General features: G+C 39.4%; 1 protein-coding gene across 1 annotated transcript in view; it reads right to left on the reverse strand.

The window, feature by feature from the left end:
* MYLK (myosin light chain kinase) overlaps nt 1–22,038 on the reverse strand; it is a 196,322-nt gene that overhangs the window by 115,087 nt on the left and 59,197 nt on the right. Inside the window, exons 3-5 of the mRNA XM_048309977.1 lie at nt 6,663–6,870; nt 4,971–5,019; nt 2,292–2,457 (exon numbers count right to left, since the gene is read on the reverse strand). Coding sequence (XP_048165934.1) covers nt 2,292–2,457; nt 4,971–5,019; nt 6,663–6,870 — 423 coding nt within the window. The remainder of the gene's footprint in view (nt 1–2,291; nt 2,458–4,970; nt 5,020–6,662; nt 6,871–22,038) is intronic.

The raw sequence follows: 22,038 nt of genomic DNA on the forward strand, positions 1-22,038 counted from the left end.
ACACTGGAGTTAAATCCAAAGATATGGCTGTGAGGCAAGAAGAAATGTGTGTAGGTCTGTGTTCTCTGTTACACAGAGTAGATGATCACAATGACGATTTTTACCTTTAAATTCTACAAAGCAATTGACCAATACCTCATTTGTGAGCACATCACTTCTTCTGCTTCAGCAGCAGCCATTAAGAATGAGTGCCTTGCTATCAGACACCAGAGTTTCTCCCATCCTAAGTTTAGGAAGGGAAAGCCTACAAAGCTACAATTTTACTTGGGCAGTAAACATTTGAGAAACATCAGTGTTTACAGACACTCATTCTTGAAGTCTATCAACTTACTGCTTTCTGGGTGCTGTAGGTCCTAATGGAATTTTTAAAAGCTAGCTCACATCAGGGGGTTGGTGATGATACAGAAGCTTCTGTTCCTTGCAACTTAACAAGTATGAAAATTGGAAAGAAAACAATAAGCAAAGTAAGATGTTTACAAACAGGCTTATTTATTCATTCTGAAAAGTGCAATTTTACTTGTTGATAAAGCTTCCATGCTGTAAGGAAGGTGGTCATCTATTAGTCCTGCAGTAGCCAGAAGTGGTCCAGCAGCCATGTAAGTTCATTGCTGTGAGGCACACATTATAGAAGGTGATAATCAATGGCAAAATATATAATATAACCTCCAGCAAACTGCAAAAAATGTATGGAGAAGTACCAAAGTGTAGATCCAAACTGCTGGATTGGTAGTCCCTACTTCCTGTTTACCACACAGCCCAAACCAAGAGAGCTGAGTGACAAATCCTGTTTTGCACAGAGCTGCATGTCTGGAAAACCTGAGCGAGCCTGGTGGGACTGGAACCAGGCTGTGGTGGAGCAGCTGCACTGCAGAGTCCCAGAGAGCCAGTAGCTTCCCACAGAACTGAGGGCAGCTGGAAGGGGAAGCAGACTCCAGATGGAGCCACCAGCTGAAGGAGATGTCAGTGAGTGCTTCCACAGCAAGAGGCTGCCTGTGTTGGGGATGTACCCTGACATTCTTGTATTACAGACAAGGGTAAGTCTGGAATAAAGCAGAAAATTACTTGGAAGCATTTCCCTGTTCTCTGAGAAGTTTTCTGAGGTGGTTTTGGCTTCTTTCCCCTCCCCCCCCAAAACCTGGAGATACAAAGAGAAAATGGAAGCACTGATAAAAGTTGAGTTTTTTTCTGTTGACTGGACATAATTGTCTGTTGAAGGCTGAAGGGGAGCAGGATGCCATCAGAGCAGTCATATATTTGCTCTTCCAAATTAAAGAAAGTAACTGTAATCCTCTAGAATACTGACAGTTTCAGTAAAAATGGCATAATCAGTGTAATATCTAGCTATCACATGAAAGCTCTCTCCTTACAAACAAAAAAATATGTTTGGAGGTCTTGTGTATGCCCAAAGGGACACTGGGACTTAAGACTTCAATGTTTTTTCAATAGTCTACTGATTTTTAAATATTGCTCATATATATGTCTTTTCTGTAAATGACAGATACTCACAGTTCCCAATTTTACTGCAGGTCTGAAGCTGACAGCTGCTTTTCATATCTCCTATTTTCTGTCAGACACTTTTCTCCTACCAGTGTTTTAGCAGAGGCCAGACTGAAACCGTTGAACAGTTGTTCATCTGACTTGAATTTTTCATTTTTAATTTGCAAAAAACAGTTGTGTATACCAAACCCCAATCATATCTGTTAATTCCTAAACAGTTATTTTTCTTTTCAATACAATTTAATTTCTTTGCAAGCATCATCTTCAATATAATGTACAGGTAAAATTCAGTGTGAATGGTACAGAAAAGGAAGTCTATGACTGAGACATTGACCTGGAACTTGGGAAATACAGTTATAATTTTCACAGCTGTCAGAGACTCCTCTGTAACCACAGTCAAAGTGTTAATTCCCTGCAGACCTTCCCTATAAACAGAGGTAGAGGTAATATTTTCATTCTTGTCCTTTGTCCATTTCCCTGACCTATTTAGTAAGGTCTTTGGGCAAGTACATCCCACACTTGGTATTTTTTAATGGAAACTGGATGTAGTTCAGTGCTTTCAGATGGTTTTTGTAGAAATATTTTCAACAATGAGACATATAAGGGAGAAGTTTAGACTGAGAAGAAGCACTATCATCTTTTTAAGTTTATTCAGCATAAAAATGAGGAAGAAAATGGCTCTCCTTGTATGTAAACTCTCACCATGATCATTTGGACTGTCAAGTCCATTTCATCCTTTCACATCACAAAATTTCAAAAGAGACTGAAAACATAAACTTTTGGGGAAATCATACCTTAAACCAAGTTACTTGAGGCTGAGGTCGTCCTGTTATTTTACATGAGAATTTGCCTGTTTGGCCTTCACGCACAACAACTCTGTTGGGTTTTGTAGCAAACTTGGGTGGACTTTCTCCCCAGATGCTTGGCCTCTGCTCCACAGATGGAACAGCAAGTCTTCCCCTGGAAAGGCAATTGACATTCTGGTTTTACAGAGGAGCTGGAAGCTGTTGTGGTTAGAGCACATGTCAGAAAGCATCTTAGACCAGTGGTCTACCAACAAGGGTATGTAATTTATGGCAACCTAAACTGTAGTTGCAAAATATTTTTCTTGGCCAGTGGAAGAAATGGAAATGCTGGTGATGACTGCTCTTGACTCCTCATGCAACTAAAACTTGTTATCTTATGCACCCTCATCTGGCATACACAGAACAGATCTTGGAGAAAATTTAAGTTGTTTATAAGCAGAGCTGGGCAAACCGAAAGATAGGAAACACTGTATTCATTTAGTTTTCTCCATTTTCTGTTTTTTAGTTGCCTCCTAAGAGTTTATTTGTGCATGCTTGTTCACTGTTCACAGGTTTTTATCGTGTAATTTGTTTCGCTCGTGAGTGCAATTGACACAGTAATTTCTGATTTATGAATCAGAACCTTGGTTTTGCAACATTTCCGACATGTCCTGTAAATATTTTTGGTCTGGGGAAGACTTTTATTTGTAGTCTCATTTGCTACATTGTTTGCAAAGCAAACATGATAAGGGCAGAAACCCAAAGTACACCTGTCCCAGGTGAATTACCGTTAAGTGTAAATGCCCAGCTCTACTTACATGGCTGGCACAGCTGGGAAATGACATGTGGGATGAAACTGAAGTTGCATGAGCGACTGCAGTCCAAAACTGTAAACAGTTACCCAACCATAAAACATCAAGCAGTATTATAGCATGAAAAAACCCAAAAAGGTGCAGCTTCAGGTCTGTAAATGTCAAAGGGAACACACTCACTCTTTGCTCTGAAGCCTTGGTACAACAGACACATTAGCAGATGGCAGATGGTGATTTTGGGTTTTTTTTAAAACATTTAATTTCAAGCAAACTGAACCATTTTCAAGATCTTCTTTTCCAGATGGCCTTTTACCACATGCAAGTAAGATGTGTCAATACTTCACCATTTCTGCCAGGTGTCAGATACTAACAGAGACTGCATCGCCTTAGTCCAAGGTGCTGCCAAGACATGGTGGTTGCCATTTGGGCAGCTCGAGGTTTCTAAGCAAGAGATGATACCAATGAAAGGATTTACACGGACAAGAGGACCAGCAAAAAGTATTGAGAGAAGGGTGATTTTAACATGCTAAAATGAAAATCACTTTATCATATAATTAAATATCTGATAGCTTTTAATGTCATCTCCCTCATACTACCACTAAAGAACAAAATTTGTATTAAAGAAGTTTTTCAGTAACCATCTTTACAAGGTGACTCTATATTTCTATACACACAGCACAGGAAAAGAAAATCAACTACTAGCTGGCCTACAGCTTTATGGCTGGTTCCTAGACATGAAAAAATGGAAATGTATAATGTATATTTTTTTTCTTTTCCCTTCTCCTACCATAGAATTATTAATACTGAATATGAGGAAAACACAGGAGCATGAAAAGTGAGGACAATCACTCTAACTCTCTGCAATGCAATGGATTAGGATAGTGCTTTGTAAAGTCTGAATATACAGCAAAACCTAACAGTAACTGTCCTTTCTTGTTTTGATTATTTATCCTGTGTGTATGTCTGTAGCTTATTTGCAATACAGAATTTATCATGTAAAAGCCTTCCTGATTACTCAGTTTTACTTACCATTTTCACTGTTGTAATCTCAGTTAATGTTAAAATTCAAAACAAACATAAAAAATGTTCATATCAATGATGAAATTAAAATCTCCTGTTTTAACTATCTGTATTCTGATCAGTAACATAATCAGAACACGTATTTTTGTCTACATCTAGAGCTACTCAGTGCCAAAAATATAAATCAGAAAAAATTATGCTTATATCCAAACTACTTATAAAGGAATTAATTCAGCTGTTGGAAGAATTAGGCCTGGGGCTTTTAAAACAGTGACATTCATGTAATTGTAAATGCTTACTGAAGTATAGAAAGTACAAGTAGGTTTCTGTGTGCCAGCTTACATCACCCCATCAACTCGTTCTTGGTAAAGTTACTCCAAACCAGAACAATTATTTCTTCTGGAATACAGTTTACCCACTGTGTTGCTTGGAAATACTTAAATTCTGTGTGAGAGAATGCTGATTTCAGTTGCTTTTATTTCTTACTGGTGACTCTTAAAGCAGTATTTGCTCTGGCCTTAAAAAAAGGCTGTTGGGTCATGGAAGTTGTGGGGAAGGATTCTTGAATATCAGAGAGCAGAGAAGAGGGTGCAAAATTACAGCAGAGGAGAGTGCAATATTTAGGTATCAGCTGGATGTTCTGTTTTCAGCCACATTAATTCCTCAGTCAACATGCTGGAGCAGTAGCTGTACATCCTCCTGACTGCCTCAACGATTCTGCTTAGCCAGCAGCTCTCACGGTAGCTATTCTGCTTGGGATAAATGGAGACTTTTAGAAAGAGTAATTTTCCTTGTTTTCCTACCAAAATATATTTAAGTGTCTGTTAAACAATATCCAAGCCAGTAGACTGCTTACCCAGAGGTTTTGGCACTGGATGGCAGGCTGTATTTCATCAAGGAGTTTCCTGTAAGCATAGGACAGAAAGACAGGAAGTCGGAAGTTTTGTCAAGACCACTGGGAATTACAGATACTAAAGACTATGCAAAATATATATTTCTTCAGGTTTGAAACATAAAGGAGGAATGCAACACCTGCAGTATAAGGCTATGTTATCTGGAGTTCAAAGTTAGGCTCTCTAATTTCAAAACCAAGCTTTATCAGAGTTACTGTCTAACCCCCGGCCTCAGTTGTAACAATGCTGCAGATTATTCATGAAACAATACTTTTTAACCAAGCGGATGAAACACTGTGTCTAATTCCTACAGCGCGCCAGTACTTCAGATTAAGATAGCAGGAGGTTTTTAGACTGTGAAAGAGGTCTTGCTTTACTTGGTTGGGTTTTCAGTCCTGTGCTAGCCCAAGGTACCTCGCTGTAGATGACACGGCGCGTCTCTCGCTGCCGTGCGCAGGAGGGAGATGCCGCGGGAGCCCAGCGCCATCTGCTGCACACACAGCCCGACCCGGGGGACACCCGGAGCCGCAGCAGCGGACACACAGCGCTGGGGCTGTGAAAAAACACCTGTTCTAGAGCCTTACAAGAGCCCACATCACTGTCAGACAGGACAGCCGTGCTGATGGAAAGACTAGATCAAGTTTCAGGCACTCATTTTTCAAGCAGCAGGCAGCCCCACGTGGTTATCTTTGCTGAGAACAGAAAAAAAAAAAAAGAAGAATCTGTGCTTTGCTATCTTGATGCATAAAGGGATTTTAGAACAAAGACCGTATAATTCTTAGACTCTGAGAAATTCAGTCATTGGGTACTGCCTCGAAGTCGTTTTAAACTGCAGCAAAGACCAGGTCAGAAAAACTGATATAAAAGCAACTTTTAAAAATTTCTTCACCTCCGTGTAAATTGTCATTCATAAAGTTGTCCCAACTTAAAACAAGGGGAAAAAATACTTCACATAACTTTTACAACAGAAGGCAGTAGCAATCATGCCAGATCTATGCATATTTCAGTATGTACTCTGAAGAGATTTGAGGTTTTGACTCTGAATAAACCCAAACACTGATTGTTTCAGGACTGCTGCAGATATTTTCTTTGCTTCAAGAATTCAACACAAAGTTGTGACCTGAGAGGTTTTGATATTCAACAGATCTCTGACATGACCAAACTGCAAGAGAGAAGCAGTACAATTGATTTCAATCATTCCCTGGCTTTGTGTCACTCTTTAAATTTTAACTTTGGCCGTTTGCATCTATCTAATATGCAGATGTGCTCTTAAAAATTCCTGGGTTTGATCTTGGCTGTTTCTTGTGTGACATTAAGCATGCAGTTACAACCAGGCATGCAGCTTAGCAGTTTCTGTCCTGCGTGGTGACTTCCATGAAAATTACAAAGTTTAGAACAAAGTCTTTAAGGTTAGGAGTTTTGTTTCCTGCACATCATCACCCACACCTGAAACAGAACTCACACTTAATCTAATTGTAGACGTGTAGTTCCCTGCACAATATCTTAACCTGTGAAATGCAGTAAATGAACCTTACTCTTGTATCAATGAGAAAGGACATGTGTACAGCTGGGATTTTAACCCAACTGTTTAACACACCTTGTTCCTTTACTTAAACTCTATAATCATCACAACAACAGTGTAAGAATCTTCTTACCTTCCACTGTCAGTTCCACAGTCACTTGACGAACCCCACCATCATTTGCAGCCTCGCAGGTGTATTTGCCACCATCACCTTCCTGCACACCTTTGATGACCAAGCTGAACACCCCCCGGATGCTGCGGTCCACGACACAATGGTCTCCCTCTGGGACAGGATGCCCATTTCTGTACCATGTGATCTGTGGCTCAGGGTAGCCTCTGACCTGGAAAGATGTGAGAGAGAGAGGAGAAAGAAGATAAACTTCACAGATGATGTTATCAGGAAGAAATGTTGGACATTTAGCAATGCAGTGGAAAGTTCTTGACACAGGAGCTGTTAAAGACATATTCTTCACAAGCCAAATGGCAGAAGATAATGAAATGAAATGAAATGACAAAAACTCTTGGATAAGTCAAAGTTAAAATCATAAGACTAGTCAGGCAGATAGATAGTTATGCAGAAAAATTTCCCACTAGAATGGTTTCTCTGCAAAAACACAGTGATAGTGCCAATGAAGATTCCTGAAGATACCTGGGTCCCCACTGCTCAGAAACTCAAAAAAAAAGGCAGTAATGCTACTACACTTTGCAAGAGTGTGAGGCTCTTGGACCAAATATTTCTAGCATGGTTGCCAAAGATTGGGCTTATAATGAAAATATGTACACAGCCATCTAGTTCTCAAATGTGCTGAGATATAGTATCTCCTGACAATATACAGGCAAAAGATGCAGACACATAGCAAATTTTGTCTTGATCTTCAAAAGCAGAAGATAAGGAGCTGCAATTTGAGAAAGCATCATTAAGGGTCATTCTCATGTTATGGTGGGAGGGGACTATTAGCATGTACACATAGGCACACAAACACAGAGCTCAAAGAGATTTCTGGTCTACCCAAAAGAAGAATTTTTGGCAAAATGAAGCAGTCCTGTTCTCATTAAGTAACCATATTGGTATATCCCTGCTTGCTATGGCATTAATGATACCTTCAGATTTACAGGCAGATCCTCGGCTGGTGTAACTGAGAACTGAGTTACTGATTTGCAATTGAGCTCTTGAAACTTGATGAGGATCTGTGACTTTCTTTTAAAAAAAATGGGAAAAGCAGACATACACCAGTTTCCACCAAATAAAAAACTACTCAGGCTATGGTTCTTCCTCTGCTTTGTGAGAAATGCCATCCTCTTTGAGGGTCACTTTAGAATGTGTTAATTGTTAGCATGCTTGCCCAACCATCATAACAACTCCTGATGGCAGTACTCCTTTCCTGTCCCCCCTCTGATATGTCAGCTCTCCATCTTCTGACTCTTTGATCCTTTGCCTACAAGTCATGAAGTAACTGAGTGGATCAAGATGAGCCGGGATGAGTAATAGTCATGGCTGTGTTTGCTCACTGGGAAAGAAGCAATGTTGCCTTCTGAACTACATATCAAAATCTGGCAACTGAGCAGGAAGTCTCTTCAACCTCCAGGTGGGCAAAATATTGATGATCTGTCTTGGAGTGAAGAAGGCTCAGTTGTGGCTTGGGCAAGTTCCTCCCAGCATTCTCCTCTCAGTTTCCAATTCTCATTTCAACTCTGCTTTCTCTGACTGCACAGCACTTACTTTCCAAACTACGATCTTTAGCCAAACCTTACCCATTCTTAAGTTCTCTTCTTTAAAACCTTTCATTTTTAATCCAGCCCCACCTCACTCCAGCTGGGTTTCTCATCTGCTGCAGCTTAACCTACAACTGTCAGAAATTTTTTGTCTTTCCTTTAAATCTTTAGGTATCAGTTCAGACAAATTAGTTTTGCCAGTGATGTGGTGACCTCTTCTCCCTGTCACTACTTACTCAATATTAAGGACATTAACATTTGCCAAGAGCTGAATATGCTGAATAAACTGGAGAAACTTTCCCCTTCTGGTATAATTTCTCAAATTCTTTCTGAGTCTATCTTAAACTAAGCAAAAGCGATGTTCCATGGAGTACAAATTGTGGGATCCTGCACAATGGGGAGCTGATTCCTGTTTAAAAATGCCACAGCATTTTTCTAAAGCTCTTTGTGGCCACGTCTTTTTCCAGTGCTTTCTGAAAAACAGCAGCTCCTGCTCATCCCAGACCCCTCATCCTACTCCAGCAAATTGATTTGGTGCTCCTTTGGAGCACAGGCTCCAAGGAATATCTTTCTCAGCACATTTCATTTTCAGAAAAAGGGAGTTGTGAAGCATCAATATGAGATTGCTACAGTACTGTAACTCCAGGTAGTTGATAATGTGCTGTCACAGAAAGTGACTTGCAGCAAATAACTGTTTCATACTATTAACATGTCAATGCCCTCATACCTATCTTTTCATTCTAGACTGAGAAACCAACAGAGACATTAAGTGATTTACCCAAAGCCAGAGAGTATATTAGAATGGTGTTACCACTTCTCATTTTTACTTTACTATATATTAAGATTTACTTGAAATATTTGAGGCAAAAGTGTTTTCAAACTGATGTATCAAGTATATACCGTACAGTAAAATAGAAGAGTAGCACTTCAACTGATGTGACCTTCAACCACCTTTTCAGTGGTTCTGTCTTCACATCACAGCCTCTTTATTAGCATTAGTCAAGCCATATCTGTTTACAGCTGCTGAGATTCTAGCCTGTGAATGAAAGTCATCAATTACATGTCACCTAATATATTTGCTGGTTTTTTCCAGTTCATAATCAGTTCTTCTGGTGTTTTCATTGAATTGTTCAACCCGTCTTCAAGGTCCCAAGCTTCAAAGGTCCCAAGCATTAACCTTCCATCAGTTGTAACAGGGAACAACTGAGGTCAAAACAATGGGAAATACCTTTCTTCCCTTTTGATTCTGTTTTAAAATATTTTTAAGTCCCTCTTGGACTGCACAAGGCCAGTTTTATCTGACCCCTCAAGCTCTGGTAGACCATGATGTATGTACTTCCAGGATCACATGGCTGAGGCTAAATTAAGTATTTTTCCATTTCTTCTCTGTGTCTTTATTTTATACTTGCTCTGTTTGTATTACTGTGTTCATCCACACCTCTCCACTGAGGAAATGCCACACCAAAAACTACAAACACAGATAATCAACATTCCATTTCTTTTCAAAAAGTTGAGTCATTCCCTTCCCAAACTCTGATTTTTTTTCTTTCATTTTTTGTCAAAAACGAAATGATGGGAAAGCAGAAGTTTACAGAATTGCTCTGTTGCAAGGATTTATTTCAGGTTTGGGTTTGGAATGTGTTTCAAACTGAGCCAGTCCTCTCTGAAATACACGGTCTTGCCATAAAAGTGTCAGGGACCCTTAAACAAATCACTGGTTACCAGGTTTTGATCCTCATGGATCAATTCCAGAACTGCAGCAGGTTTTATATTCCTCCAAACCTTTCCAGAGCTCACTAAAAACATCTGCCTTGAATAAATCCACACCAAAGAGAAATTTATCTGCTTATTTAATGCCCAGCAGCAGCATGCTATAACCCTTATTTACAACTTGGCCTGTGTGAGTATTGCCAGTCCCAGTGAGGCTGCAGCTTCTCTTTACCTGCTCTACTAGAATAACAAGTGGAAAATTGAGAGCAAGCAGCAAATAACCATTGTATTAGCACAAACACGAGTTTTTGAGTTCTTGTCTGGACCCATCAATTGCTTAGAGCCTTCTTGGAAAAGTCTGCTAAGGTAAAACAGTCTTTCTGCTCCATGCATCAACAGCAAGTGGAAAGAGCTGAGAGAACCTCTGGTGTGTGAAACTCACAGAGTTTAGGTTGTTCTGCATCTGAGTGTCTGAGAAAATGCTATTGAAAAGGGATGGTGCTAGGTTCCCAAAGAAAAGAAATAAGGGAGAAAAAATTACAACAGATCAGTGGAAACTGTACAGTACAGGACAGTATTATTAGAAAATGTGCCCCTACAAACTATTCCCCACTGTCACAAACTGAAAGGCATTCAGTGACCACCAATACCAAATACAGGGATCCTTTTTCTTGTTCAAAAGCATGGGAAATATTTTCTAAAACTTGGTCTCTATCTATGCTCCATAAAAGAGGTATTTATATACCAATTTCAAAAAAACACAGTTTGCCTACTTAACCAGAGCTTCCCTAGCAGTTTAAGGCAATGGGATGCACCCTTTTGGCTCATGCTTTTAACTTCAAAGTCATATCCTGCTTTGTAATAGCTGTTGCTGGACCCAATGAGGTCAACGATGAACATAATCCCCAAAAGGAATCAACCAAAGTGACAATAAACCAAAGTGTAAGTGTGAAACACTGATGGGGTGTGTACTGTTCAGTTTGATAGTAACACCTAAAGACTATTAGAAATGATGGCAAACATTACATGACATATTCCAGCACTACATCTATTATACTGGCTGAGGTGTTCAGTGCTTGATGTTAAGGACTAGATAAATGTCCCATTTTGCTCTTTAAGGTCACACAAGCAATGACATCAGGAAGAAAACAGCTATCAAAAGTTATTGGTTTGCAAAATCTCCCCAGATTTCATCATGTATAGACAGGCACATCAAAAATTGTACTAAGACTGGCAATCTTACAACTGTTAAGAAGTTGCTATTCAAAATAACTCCCCTCATAGAGATGATTTCATATGCTGAACTATGAATTCACTAATGACTAAAATTCCTTGCAAGAGACAATTCTTCTCCCATGAAATCAGAATTTTAAAACAACCAGATTCTGTCAGCACACAGCATTCACTTGTGCTGCTATTTCTGTAGACTACCTTTGCCTTAAGTCCCCAAAGTCCAGAATTAAGACTTATGTGTGTATAATCTTCAATCATTGAATGAAACAATCAGTTTTATTTGGGTGGTTCAATTCATCTAAAGAAAATTGATTTTGAATATACATTTAAAAGACAGAAATATTGTCTGTTCACATGCATGTAGTGTAGTTAGTACATTTACAGTTAGACTGTAGTGTCTGGAAGCAACAAAACAACATGAAAACAAAGTTTGGATGACATGGGTAACAAGTCATAAAAGAGGAACGGCAGTAATGAGAATGTTAAATGTTTTCTAATCCATATAGGTGTCTGCAATGCAGAAGGGAATAAATTAATTCCCACATCCACAGTGGACTGGGCAAGCAATAAACTTTCAAGAGAAATCAGCCAGATGATGTCTGTCAGGAACAGCAGGGGTTTAGCATATTTGGCTGCCTGCCTATCTTAACATTAAGGAATGTCAGAAATCAAGGAAATCTTGAGAAGGCTTTGTAGCCTATTCTCTGTTCAGTGCCCATCTTCAAGAGGAAACTAGTTATTTCTGGGATCTACATCTCAGTAAAGGCAACAGAGATCAGAAGCTGCAAAGGAATAAAATGAGGATAGCCTCAGCTAGAGATGTCAGATGTTACCACTGAGCTCCCAAATATGTGCTTTGGGCAGATCATTAGAAGTCTCTAGAAGGAGATGTCAAGGGAGATGTGGAAAACTGCTCAGAATATCTAAGTCTGACGTTTATTCTGCTGCCTGCAAACCTGGCAGAGCAAATACTCATTACTAGTGAGGAGTAAACTGCTTGCACTTTTTGCAAGACTTAGAGTAATGAGCCATCAGATTGTATCAAGAAAGCAGCAGAAGAAACTCCATTAAATAGCATGACAGATTTTGCAAGTGTAATCCTAATCAAAGAAGTAAAGATACAGGAAAAACCACTGTATAGCACTTACACTTGAAATGTGGTAGAGACTGCATAGTGTGCCTCTTCTTCCACTGTCTAGGTATCAGCAAAAATAGATTATTATTGCCTTTATGGCAAGTTACATATTAGATGGGCTCATCTGAAGGTCATACGGTTGAAGGCTGTCATGCATCCTCAAGAGATTCAATCCAAACAGTAGCAGCTGTTCTGTGGATGTGGCTCATCCTAGGTGCTACAAATAAAGAGGTGTTTCCCATAGTCATCAGAGGGCCAGTGCCCTCTATTTTACTTGAATCAAGAGCCAACAAGTTTTGGCCCTGGACCTTCATCAAAAGACTGAGGGGAATGAAGCACTTGAGAGGAAACTTAGCAGAGGATGCCACACCATAACATACATTCTGTCCACGCAGAGCTGTGCCCTCAAACTAGAGAAAAAAGCCACTTCTTGTTTTAATATTTCATACTGCTTTGAACTCTTAATTTCAGTCTCAGGAAAGAAGTACTATAAAACTGTTGAGACTACAAAATGAACATTGTAACTATAACCCACCTAATAGGTGCTATATTTTGATTTAAAATTAATTTTTATTGTTAGTACAGGTGGGAAACATAGTTCTGGCCAGTGCAACTCTTTTTAAGTCTTGTAACAAAGCTTCTGTTAGGCTCGAGCTGCAGTTTGCTTTAACAAATGAACAGCAGATGTTCCTGATAAAGGAAAGTGGACATGATACATTGTTAAGCTCCTTCTGAGACTTTAAACACACACAAACCATATCTCAAGAATAGTTTATCCCTTTTAAAAGCTTGCTTCTAAAACAGAGAACTTGCCTGGCAAGGTTAAACATGAAAATGTTAAATATTTGGAGACTTAGCTATGACCTTGCAAACAAAGCGAAAAACCTACCTCTTCTACAGAGCAGTCTAGAATTCACAGTTGTGTCATTAAAGCAAAAATGGAATACAGAGTAGAAGCAAACATGCTCACTTCAAAGCAGTTCCTACTGTACGTACAAGAAAAAACAGTGGTCTTTCTGTAAACCTTGGATGTGTTTTATTTTTCTACTTTGCACTCATCCATGCCAAATGGCATTTGATACTTTATAGTCCGAACGCCAAACACAAGATCCTTCTACAGATGGCACCCCAAAAATTTTAGTTTTGACTCTTGAAAAGTAGTTCTGCATAATCTATTTATTCAGTATCACACTATTCACCCCCTTTTTGCAGATTGCAAAGGTTCTGAACACTACACATACTGCCACAGGTCTTTAGGGGAATCAGTTTTTATGGTGCTCAGCAGGGAAGAATTTATGACCTATCCATGGAAGACATGGTCTGCTAACTGAAAAGCAGACAGCAGCTGCACATAATTTCTTCTTCAATCTTCTACATTTAATCTTTTTTTTTTTTAAATTCAGTGTCAAGATTTCCCAGAGGTGCACAGTGTATTGGCTTTGTGCTCAGTCACCAGAGTATAGCTGTTTGAAAAAAGCATTGCTATCCCAGGTACCATAACCTCAACAAGTGCATTTGTCTTATATTTTTTTCTGAAGGACTCAAATAGCATTTCAGAATAGCACTGGGTGTCAATCTGCCTTGAGTTTATCTAAGTTCAAACACCAGTCCCAATTTATGCAGCTCTTAAGAGAATGTTTAAGCCCTATTTATGTCTTTTGGAATTAATCACATGTACAGGTGTTTTTCCTAAATTAGATTTCATTTCATTTAAAGAATAATTTTAATTGTATAGCTTTTAAAGTAACATTGTTACAGGAGTCTTCAAACAGCCATGAAATAACCTGAGACATGACTCAACTGAAATACAGAACACTGTCAATCTTTCCTGTACAGAGGACATGAAGGGAGCACACTGCATAGAGAAACACATCTGTGGAGCTGGGATGTCAATCACCAACTGAATCAGGGGCTGGAAACATCTGTTACACCAATGGGGGCATTTTCACACAGCTGTTGCTCTCTCAGACTGGCAGAGCTTTTCTGATGCAGCTTTCATAAATCATTCTACCAGCAGCAACATCTGCCTTTTTACTCTCCCCACGCTGTAGCCAGCTGACCTGTAGCCATTAGGTGCGTGACAAGAGTTTTATGCAAACCACCCATAGAGTTCACCTGGACCTTTTCTTCTGCAAGTACAAGTTTTCTGAACTTAATATGAGATTATAGACTGAATCTCTGTCCATCTTTAGATCTTTTTTATATCTGTATGTAGTCATTGTCTGATTTTTCCCATTTTTAAAAAGCCTTCCTCTAGGCTGCCAATTCAAAAGCAGATGCCTTAAACCTTGGATAAAGTCTAGGAGAAAGCTTAGGTTATTTCCTCCCATTTATTCCACCATGTGCAACTTACTGTTATGCCTTAAATAATTAAGATTTCTGCACAAAATCCTATTGCAAAACATCAACTGCTTATTAGCAACGGTCAATAATTCTTTTATCCTGTAGTAATCTGTGAAATTGATAAGCTTTCCTAGCTTCACACATAGACTTTTTAATAACATCTTAGCAGAGGTGACTCAGACAGTACGGCGTACAAATGGCTGTGTTTAACATAAAAATAAAAACCAGGGGCTGAGCAACAACAGTTTAAAAGGAAAACCCTCAAAGCACTAACTGAAATACTAAGTATAAATTGCTGTGATCATAAATTTCTAGTTCAACAGTTCAGGATAAGTATTTATAGACATGCTGAGTTCAAGAGAAAGTTTGTGGGCTCACCTCTTCTTTCTAATGCTTTCTCTCAAAACTAAAATTGCTGTGATGTTGGTAAGAGAAACACACGTGCACTCAAAAGTAGCTGTTTAGGTTGTGGAAAAAGTGCTTACTCTGCGTATGCTTTCAATAGAGCTCCACTTAACTGCACTTGCTGTCATTCTACTGAGAGGTCTGAACAAATCCAACATCGTGTTTTCCATTAAACCTATGGGTGTGCCATGGTCTCCCAGGCAGACAAACCTTCTGTTCATTTGCATATTCCAACAAACCAGCTTTGAGTCAAGGCTCTGAAGACCCAGTTGTGGCATTGTGAAAGCGATGCTCTTAATCCAACAGCAGGCACTTAGATAGCTGTGATATTTGCACCTATTGCACATCTTGACTTCCTCTTCCAAAATCAGAATTTCTTTGTCTGCCAAAAGGATAGGTTCATGTCTAGGATACTGGATGGGAATTGAACCTCTGGAAGACAGACATTCAGCTCTGAATCCATGCATGTATCTCTGTATTTCTGTGTCACCTTGCACAAGACAATAAATCTCACCCTGCCTTTGTACCCCACATAAATGTCAAGGGGGTAACAGTGATTATTTCCTCTGTTGTTTTAGCTAGAAAGGCCACCAGGGAAGGATCCAACTCTACTCTGGCCTGTGTATGTGTTAAATACTGCAGATAAACACTATGACTCCAGTTGAATTAGACTATTTAAGTGGTACCGTGAAATAAGCAGAAATCAATAACATTTGCCATAGTTCTTTAATCCATATTTCCAAGATTTTATCATAATTTTTCTTCCAGTGCCTTGGCTTTGAGCATAACTTTGTTTTGAAATATTTATATTTTCCTCCCTGCAGAGACAAACTGCTGAGTTATTCTTCTATAAAGGAGCACCAGAATTTATATAGACAGAAATAATCAAGCTTAAGTATATTGAACTCTTGTTCCAGAGAGTTCACAGAACAGAAAAATTCTTTATTCACTGTTTGCCATTACAAGAGTGTGATATAAATGAGTTAGGTTTCTGATACAAGTTAGATTTCATACTACCATATGTGTGCAGGTGCTTTTACAAACCTTTTACAAAACAGTGTGCATTGCATTAATATTCTAAGCTTTGCAAAACCAATTTAAATAATACATACACCATAACTAGAGGTTTGATGTTGTATTATGGGAAATACTGAAAAAATGGCAGACTCTCAAACCACACAGTTATGATTTGACTCTAAAATGCAGCTGGAGGAAAATTATCATTCTCCTTCAATGTGAGTTGAGAGAGCACAGAGCTGGATGAAGTAAGCTCAGTAGGCCATTGCCAAAAGGCAAATAAGCATGAGCAGAATTATTTAATTTGTCAGCCTTTGCGTCTCCTTTTTCTTTGGGCTCCCTGTGCAGATTGTTGACATCTTTAAATGAAAAGTTGCACTTGGAATACAGCAAGACTTTTAATTAGTGTTTTAGTAAGCTCAGCTGTGGTATTTATAATAAATAATATATTCCATAGAGTAACATTTACAACAGTATTTTTAAAAATATGCAGAAAAGCAAGGAAAATTCAGAAAAAGATAAAATAACTTATTTTTCCATTTTGTCTCATTCTTCAAATGAATTACAAAGGTCTCCATCTAAGCAATAAAAACAATGCAAAGCTGACTTTGAATTTGTACCAGTTTTAGCCACAGCATTTTCAGAAGACAAAGATTGCTTTGTTCTATCTGGCTTTACAACAATGGTTTACAACAATGCACTGACTTAAAGAGAATAAAGCTATCTTCACCATCAGAAAGCCTATAATTTTATTTTTTTTAAACGAAAACTTGCAGGTTTTCACTCTGCCTATTCCTAAAACTCCTCTGAAAAAGAAAGGTGTAAAACCTTAGATAACCTCCAGAATCTCACTGCAACATATTTTTAATGTGGGATGGCTAGACTAGAGACCAGGTTACTAACTTGTGAGTCAAAAAACATGATTTAATTCCTAACCTATAGCCTGGTTGTTAGCTTTCCTAGAAGAATAAAGTCAGCATATTTAGGCAGGTAATTCAAAGCCCTTGAGCTGGACTAGTCACCTCAGGGATGACCAGTGAGTGAAATGCCTTGATTTTCTGGCTCCAACCAGTGCAGAGCTATGACATGTAACCTCTGACAGCAAGAGGAGTAGCAGTGTCTCCCTCAGCAAGCACTAGACCAACATATTGACATCTCTCCTCTTCCAAAGCTTATTTCCCCAACATAAGAGAAGAACACAGAGATGTGTATTCACATGGGGTGTTGAATTATGAACAGGGATGACTGTTGGCTTAAGAATCATGAGGAAGGCAGGTTTGTCCCCAGACACTAAACAGTGAACTCTGAAAGCTTAGGTAGAAAAATGGACGCTGTTTCAGGCCCCTGCTGGAGATCCAGTAACCTCTAGTATCAAGATAATGTCTTACAGACTGAACATTAAATACTGAACTGGAAACCTATAGAAGAACAATCAGGCCTTGCCTACTTTTGCTCCTGACTGTATCCTCTTTTGGGATCCAGACCCTGGTTCATTGTTTGCCATGTCTGGGCGTATCAGAGGACCCTGTCAGAGCACATGGCAGTGCCTGCTGGGAGCAGACCCTGCAGGACTGTGGCCAGCTGGTGATGGCACAGCCGTGCATGGCTCCCCTTCGGCTCCTGGCTCGTGCTCCTTTGGGGAGCAGCCAGCCCTTGCTGCTCCCTGTCAGACAGATGGGTTTCTCCCCCTCATGAATGGGTTGAATTCACAGCAATGCAATTTTCTGTTCAGTGTGCATTTAGATACTGGGGAGTCCAAATTTTACATGGAAAAATATTATGTTGTCTGGTTTTGCCCAGTAGGTTTCCAAACTTCATACTATATCCATGAGTGAACAGAGCCAAGTAACGTATCAAAAGCAGAAATTTCTAGCTTTGGAGTCTAGGTGCTAGAGTGAGCGTGGGCTGAGCAAAACCACAATGAGTAATGATGTGTTTTGATTATAAACCTTCTCCACATGTGGCCTTCTGCAAAGATTCTGAATGCTTGCTGTCTATTAATGACTACTCTCTTGTCCCACAGGGACAAAGCAGAATTATATCAAAATGTGACCTGGCGTCATTTGGTGCAAATACTCGAGGACACTTTTACAGACAGTCAAAAGCATACTTTGCTATTTTGTGTGGGGTTCTCGTTGCTACATATGGTGCTGAACCCTTCCCTAACCTTTCTGGTTTTATCAGTCAGATGCAGGTAAGGGGCTTGAAGTTCAAAACTTGTTTATGATGGCAGAAAGCAAATATATTGCTAGTTAGCCAAATGCACATCTGATAATAAGCACTCTATCCCACCTTTAGGGTGAGGTTGAAAAGCAAAATTTAAAGCTTTCCAGGTAGAGACATATTTCTGGAAGAAAAAAAATCAACCAAAATATTTTTCCTCTCTTTTCATATCTGTCACACCACTATAGGCTATTGCAGCACAAGGAAAGGAAGGTCAACTACTCTCAGTTCTGTTACAGTTACTAGACCTTTTTTAACTTTTAAATCTAATATAACTGTGATAAGAGTCAAATGCACAATTCCCCAAAAAATCAAGTTTAAAACATCATAATGCTAAGTTTCTGCCATGTTTCATGTACTACTGAGAACGTTTATTTAAATAAGAAAGCACAATGCTACATGATGAGTTTTATTGCCAGTGGAATCAGCCACAACAAAGACTTATGCACTGACCCAGAGGAGCAAGGGAGACTAGTCTGGAAAAGATGATGATATTTTTCAAATTAAAAGCAGAACTGAAATACTTAATAAGACATTGTTGAAATTTGAGAGATTCATGATTAACCATCATGGGACAGAAAACCCACGAAGAATTATAGACTGGTTCTACTCTGACCTACACAGATTCAGTCTCTGGGCGAATCTTTGTTCAGCTGTTTAGGATATGCTGATTAGCTGTTTTTCTCCTTGGAAATAGTCAGATTTTCTTCTATTCCTTTTTCAGATACTTGCATATTATCAAACCCAAACAGTGGCCTTTGTAATTAGTCATGGTATTTAGTCCATCATTATTTTTGTAAAAGACTGAACCTCTTTTACACCACAATATGAATATTTTATTTCTCCTTTTCCTCAGCAAATTTGTCAAAACATAATTTAGGAATTTTTTTTCTGATTTCTGCTTAATGACTATAGAAAAATAGCAAGTCCAGAAATCCCTGCTAATGAAGTAAATTTTCTCAAAATCAACCCTAGGGACATCCCTATGGATAAATTCTTAAATAGATACTCTTTTCCTCTTTAGCTGACACAGAGCCATGCTTTAAAACAAAACATTACACTAGTAGGGGATCACAAAAAAGATACCTACAATAAACGTGTCAGAATGAACAGTTTGTTGGTTCCCCCAAAGCAAACTGGGGGCAGGTAGATGCAATTAAATCACACCGATTTTTATTGTCAGCTTTGTCATTTTGGTTTTTTAATTGCTTCCACCTCAAAATCCAAAATATTTAGAAACACATTAAAGAAAAAGTAAAGAAAGAAAGAAAGTGGTGACCAAGAGCTGTTGGGGCCCTCCCCCTGCCATGTGGTCCTGGGAGAGGGGCCCTGAGGGGAGGCACGGTGTTTCCCTGCCCCTGCTCAGCCTCATTCCCCATTGGTTGTTTTGTGTTCCCCTGCACGGACAAGGACCCTCGGGTCCTGTGACTGAGCAGCTCCTCGGCAGAGCCCGGCCATGCAGCTGGGGAAATAAACATCTCTGAAACATCTATCAAGAATCAGACCATATATCTCTCTTCCACGGGCCTCGTTGTTTGATACATCATGTTGCAGTATCCGCGCTGTAACAAAGAGCAGCACAAATATGTGGTCTGGCTTCAGCTAAAACAATGTTGGTTTGGGTAGGCACTACACAAAATAAAGATTCTCTTTAATCCCATATGTACATTAGTTGTAGTGTTTGAAAAAACTTCTATTATTATTGCCATCACAATTATTAGATTGTTTTTGATATTCCTTTAATTACAGCAGTTCCTACCACAACAACCAAAAATAGGGAGCCAATCTTTCTGGCACTGCATGGAGCAGAACTCCTGTCCCCAGCTGGTTGTAGCTAAGCAATTAGGTGGCAAAGGAGACAGAAAGCAAATAGAACAAGGAATGTGATAGGATCAAATAGCACATTTCTTCAACAGTTTGGAGGTGGGTGGGTTACTGAACACAGGCTCAATTATACAAAAGAGTAAAACCAACCCGGAGAAGCTAACAGGGATGTGTACGTTCAGTGCTCCCCAGTCATGGCCTCTTTCCTGCACAGAAATTTTGTCTGGGTGGAATTTGAGGATATTCAGCATTGTCTAGGATTTCTGAACATCTGGCAGATTGAAAAAAAACTCTGCAAAAGGTCTGACCAAACTTTGCTGCCAAACATCCAGAAATATTGGCTGTTGCCTCAACGCATGCACAGATCAGTTGCAGGGGATGGTGTATTAGGTCCAGCACTTTTGAGCATCATCACATGCTCTGCACACAGACTACACAAGGAATGCCTAAATGCTTCTTCCAGGAAAATCCTGAGTATAATTATGATGGCCACAGGTGACAGGGAAACAGGTATGAAAGGAGTTTATGAGAGACAGAAGTGGAGCTCACGGGCCACCAGTCCTGCCTAAAACCTAGACATTTCTTGAGCAGCAACTCGAATATCTACAGTTTTTTCTAAAGGATGTAACTTTTGCAAGACAGGAAAAATGGGTGTCAACACATGGGTGCTTGTGTCAGTTGATGAAAGGAAGTGTGTTTGAATAATTCTGGGTGTAGATGACACTGTGTGGGGAAATAATTTTGACTGAATCTCACCTTAACCACTTCCCAGCAGAGCAGCAACTTCCACTTTGGCCTTGTGTAAAGCTGACAGTGTTTCTATATGCCAATATAGGGTTACACAGTAAAATAAACCCAAATAAAACGATGCATGCATTACTCATGAGAACACATATGTGGCAAGTGAATATGACGGGAGGTCAATTACACCGAGGAAGAAGACACAGCAGTAGAAGATCCAAACAGAAAATAGTGTGCAATAAGCTGTTCACAGCCACCCTTTGTATTTATTTTTGTGTTTGTGGGGTTTTTATTTTTATTTCAGCTGTCTATACCTCAACGTCTGTCTGATACAAAATGTCTCAGTAACTTCTCAGTGCATCACATTTTTCCGAAGAATGCTCCAGTGGTACGTGGAAAGGAACATCAAATAAAATCTACAGTTAAGTCAAGAACTTTTTCAATTCTTTCCCCCTCAAAACATGCCTCAGTGTTTCATATCAGGTTTCTGGGAGTATCACAGTATCACAGATCAGCACAAGTCCTCTCACAGCACTCACTTCCATCAGACAATTGTCTCCCATGAAAACACGGGTTTTTCCTGAATTTCTTCCTTATATGGCTGAGAACAGGCGGCCCTCCAGAAAGTTCAGATCCAAAGCCACTGGCAGCTTCATGCAGTTAGCTGCCCAGTACATTTTGTAACAGCAAACATCTCATGCCAACAGCAAAGGAAGTTGTGCCATGTCATCATCCTCTGTCATTACATGGGCTTCTCTCAGATCCTGCCTCTGAAATCCAGGCATGTGGTGTAATTAGGGCATACTTCTGGAGTACCTGCTGACTGAGGGTTGGAAATGGCACACACACTGCTGCCTTGAGTCCAAACCTAAGGGAAGATACCAAAGGTTTTGCCATGCACAGCTTATGATATGCATGTAAAACATGCCATAGTTAAATAGGTTAAAAATTAGTTTTTCCTTTAGCAGGTAGTTGAAAGGATTTATAAATACTGTGGGAGCGTTTCCCTTTAACAGAGTCTTCATTCTTGCAATGCTTCCCTGTTCTTTACCTCTTAACACACTGCATAAATGGGTCTCCTCTCTATCCCAGAATAGACAGCAGAATCACTGCTGATCTTCCCATTGCCTCTTGTTCCTCACTGCATGATCCCAATTCATTTTCT

Source organism: Corvus hawaiiensis, chromosome 7 (assembly GCF_020740725.1).
Source record: "Corvus hawaiiensis isolate bCorHaw1 chromosome 7, bCorHaw1.pri.cur, whole genome shotgun sequence".
NCBI classification, from domain to species: domain Eukaryota; kingdom Metazoa; phylum Chordata; class Aves; order Passeriformes; family Corvidae; genus Corvus; species Corvus hawaiiensis.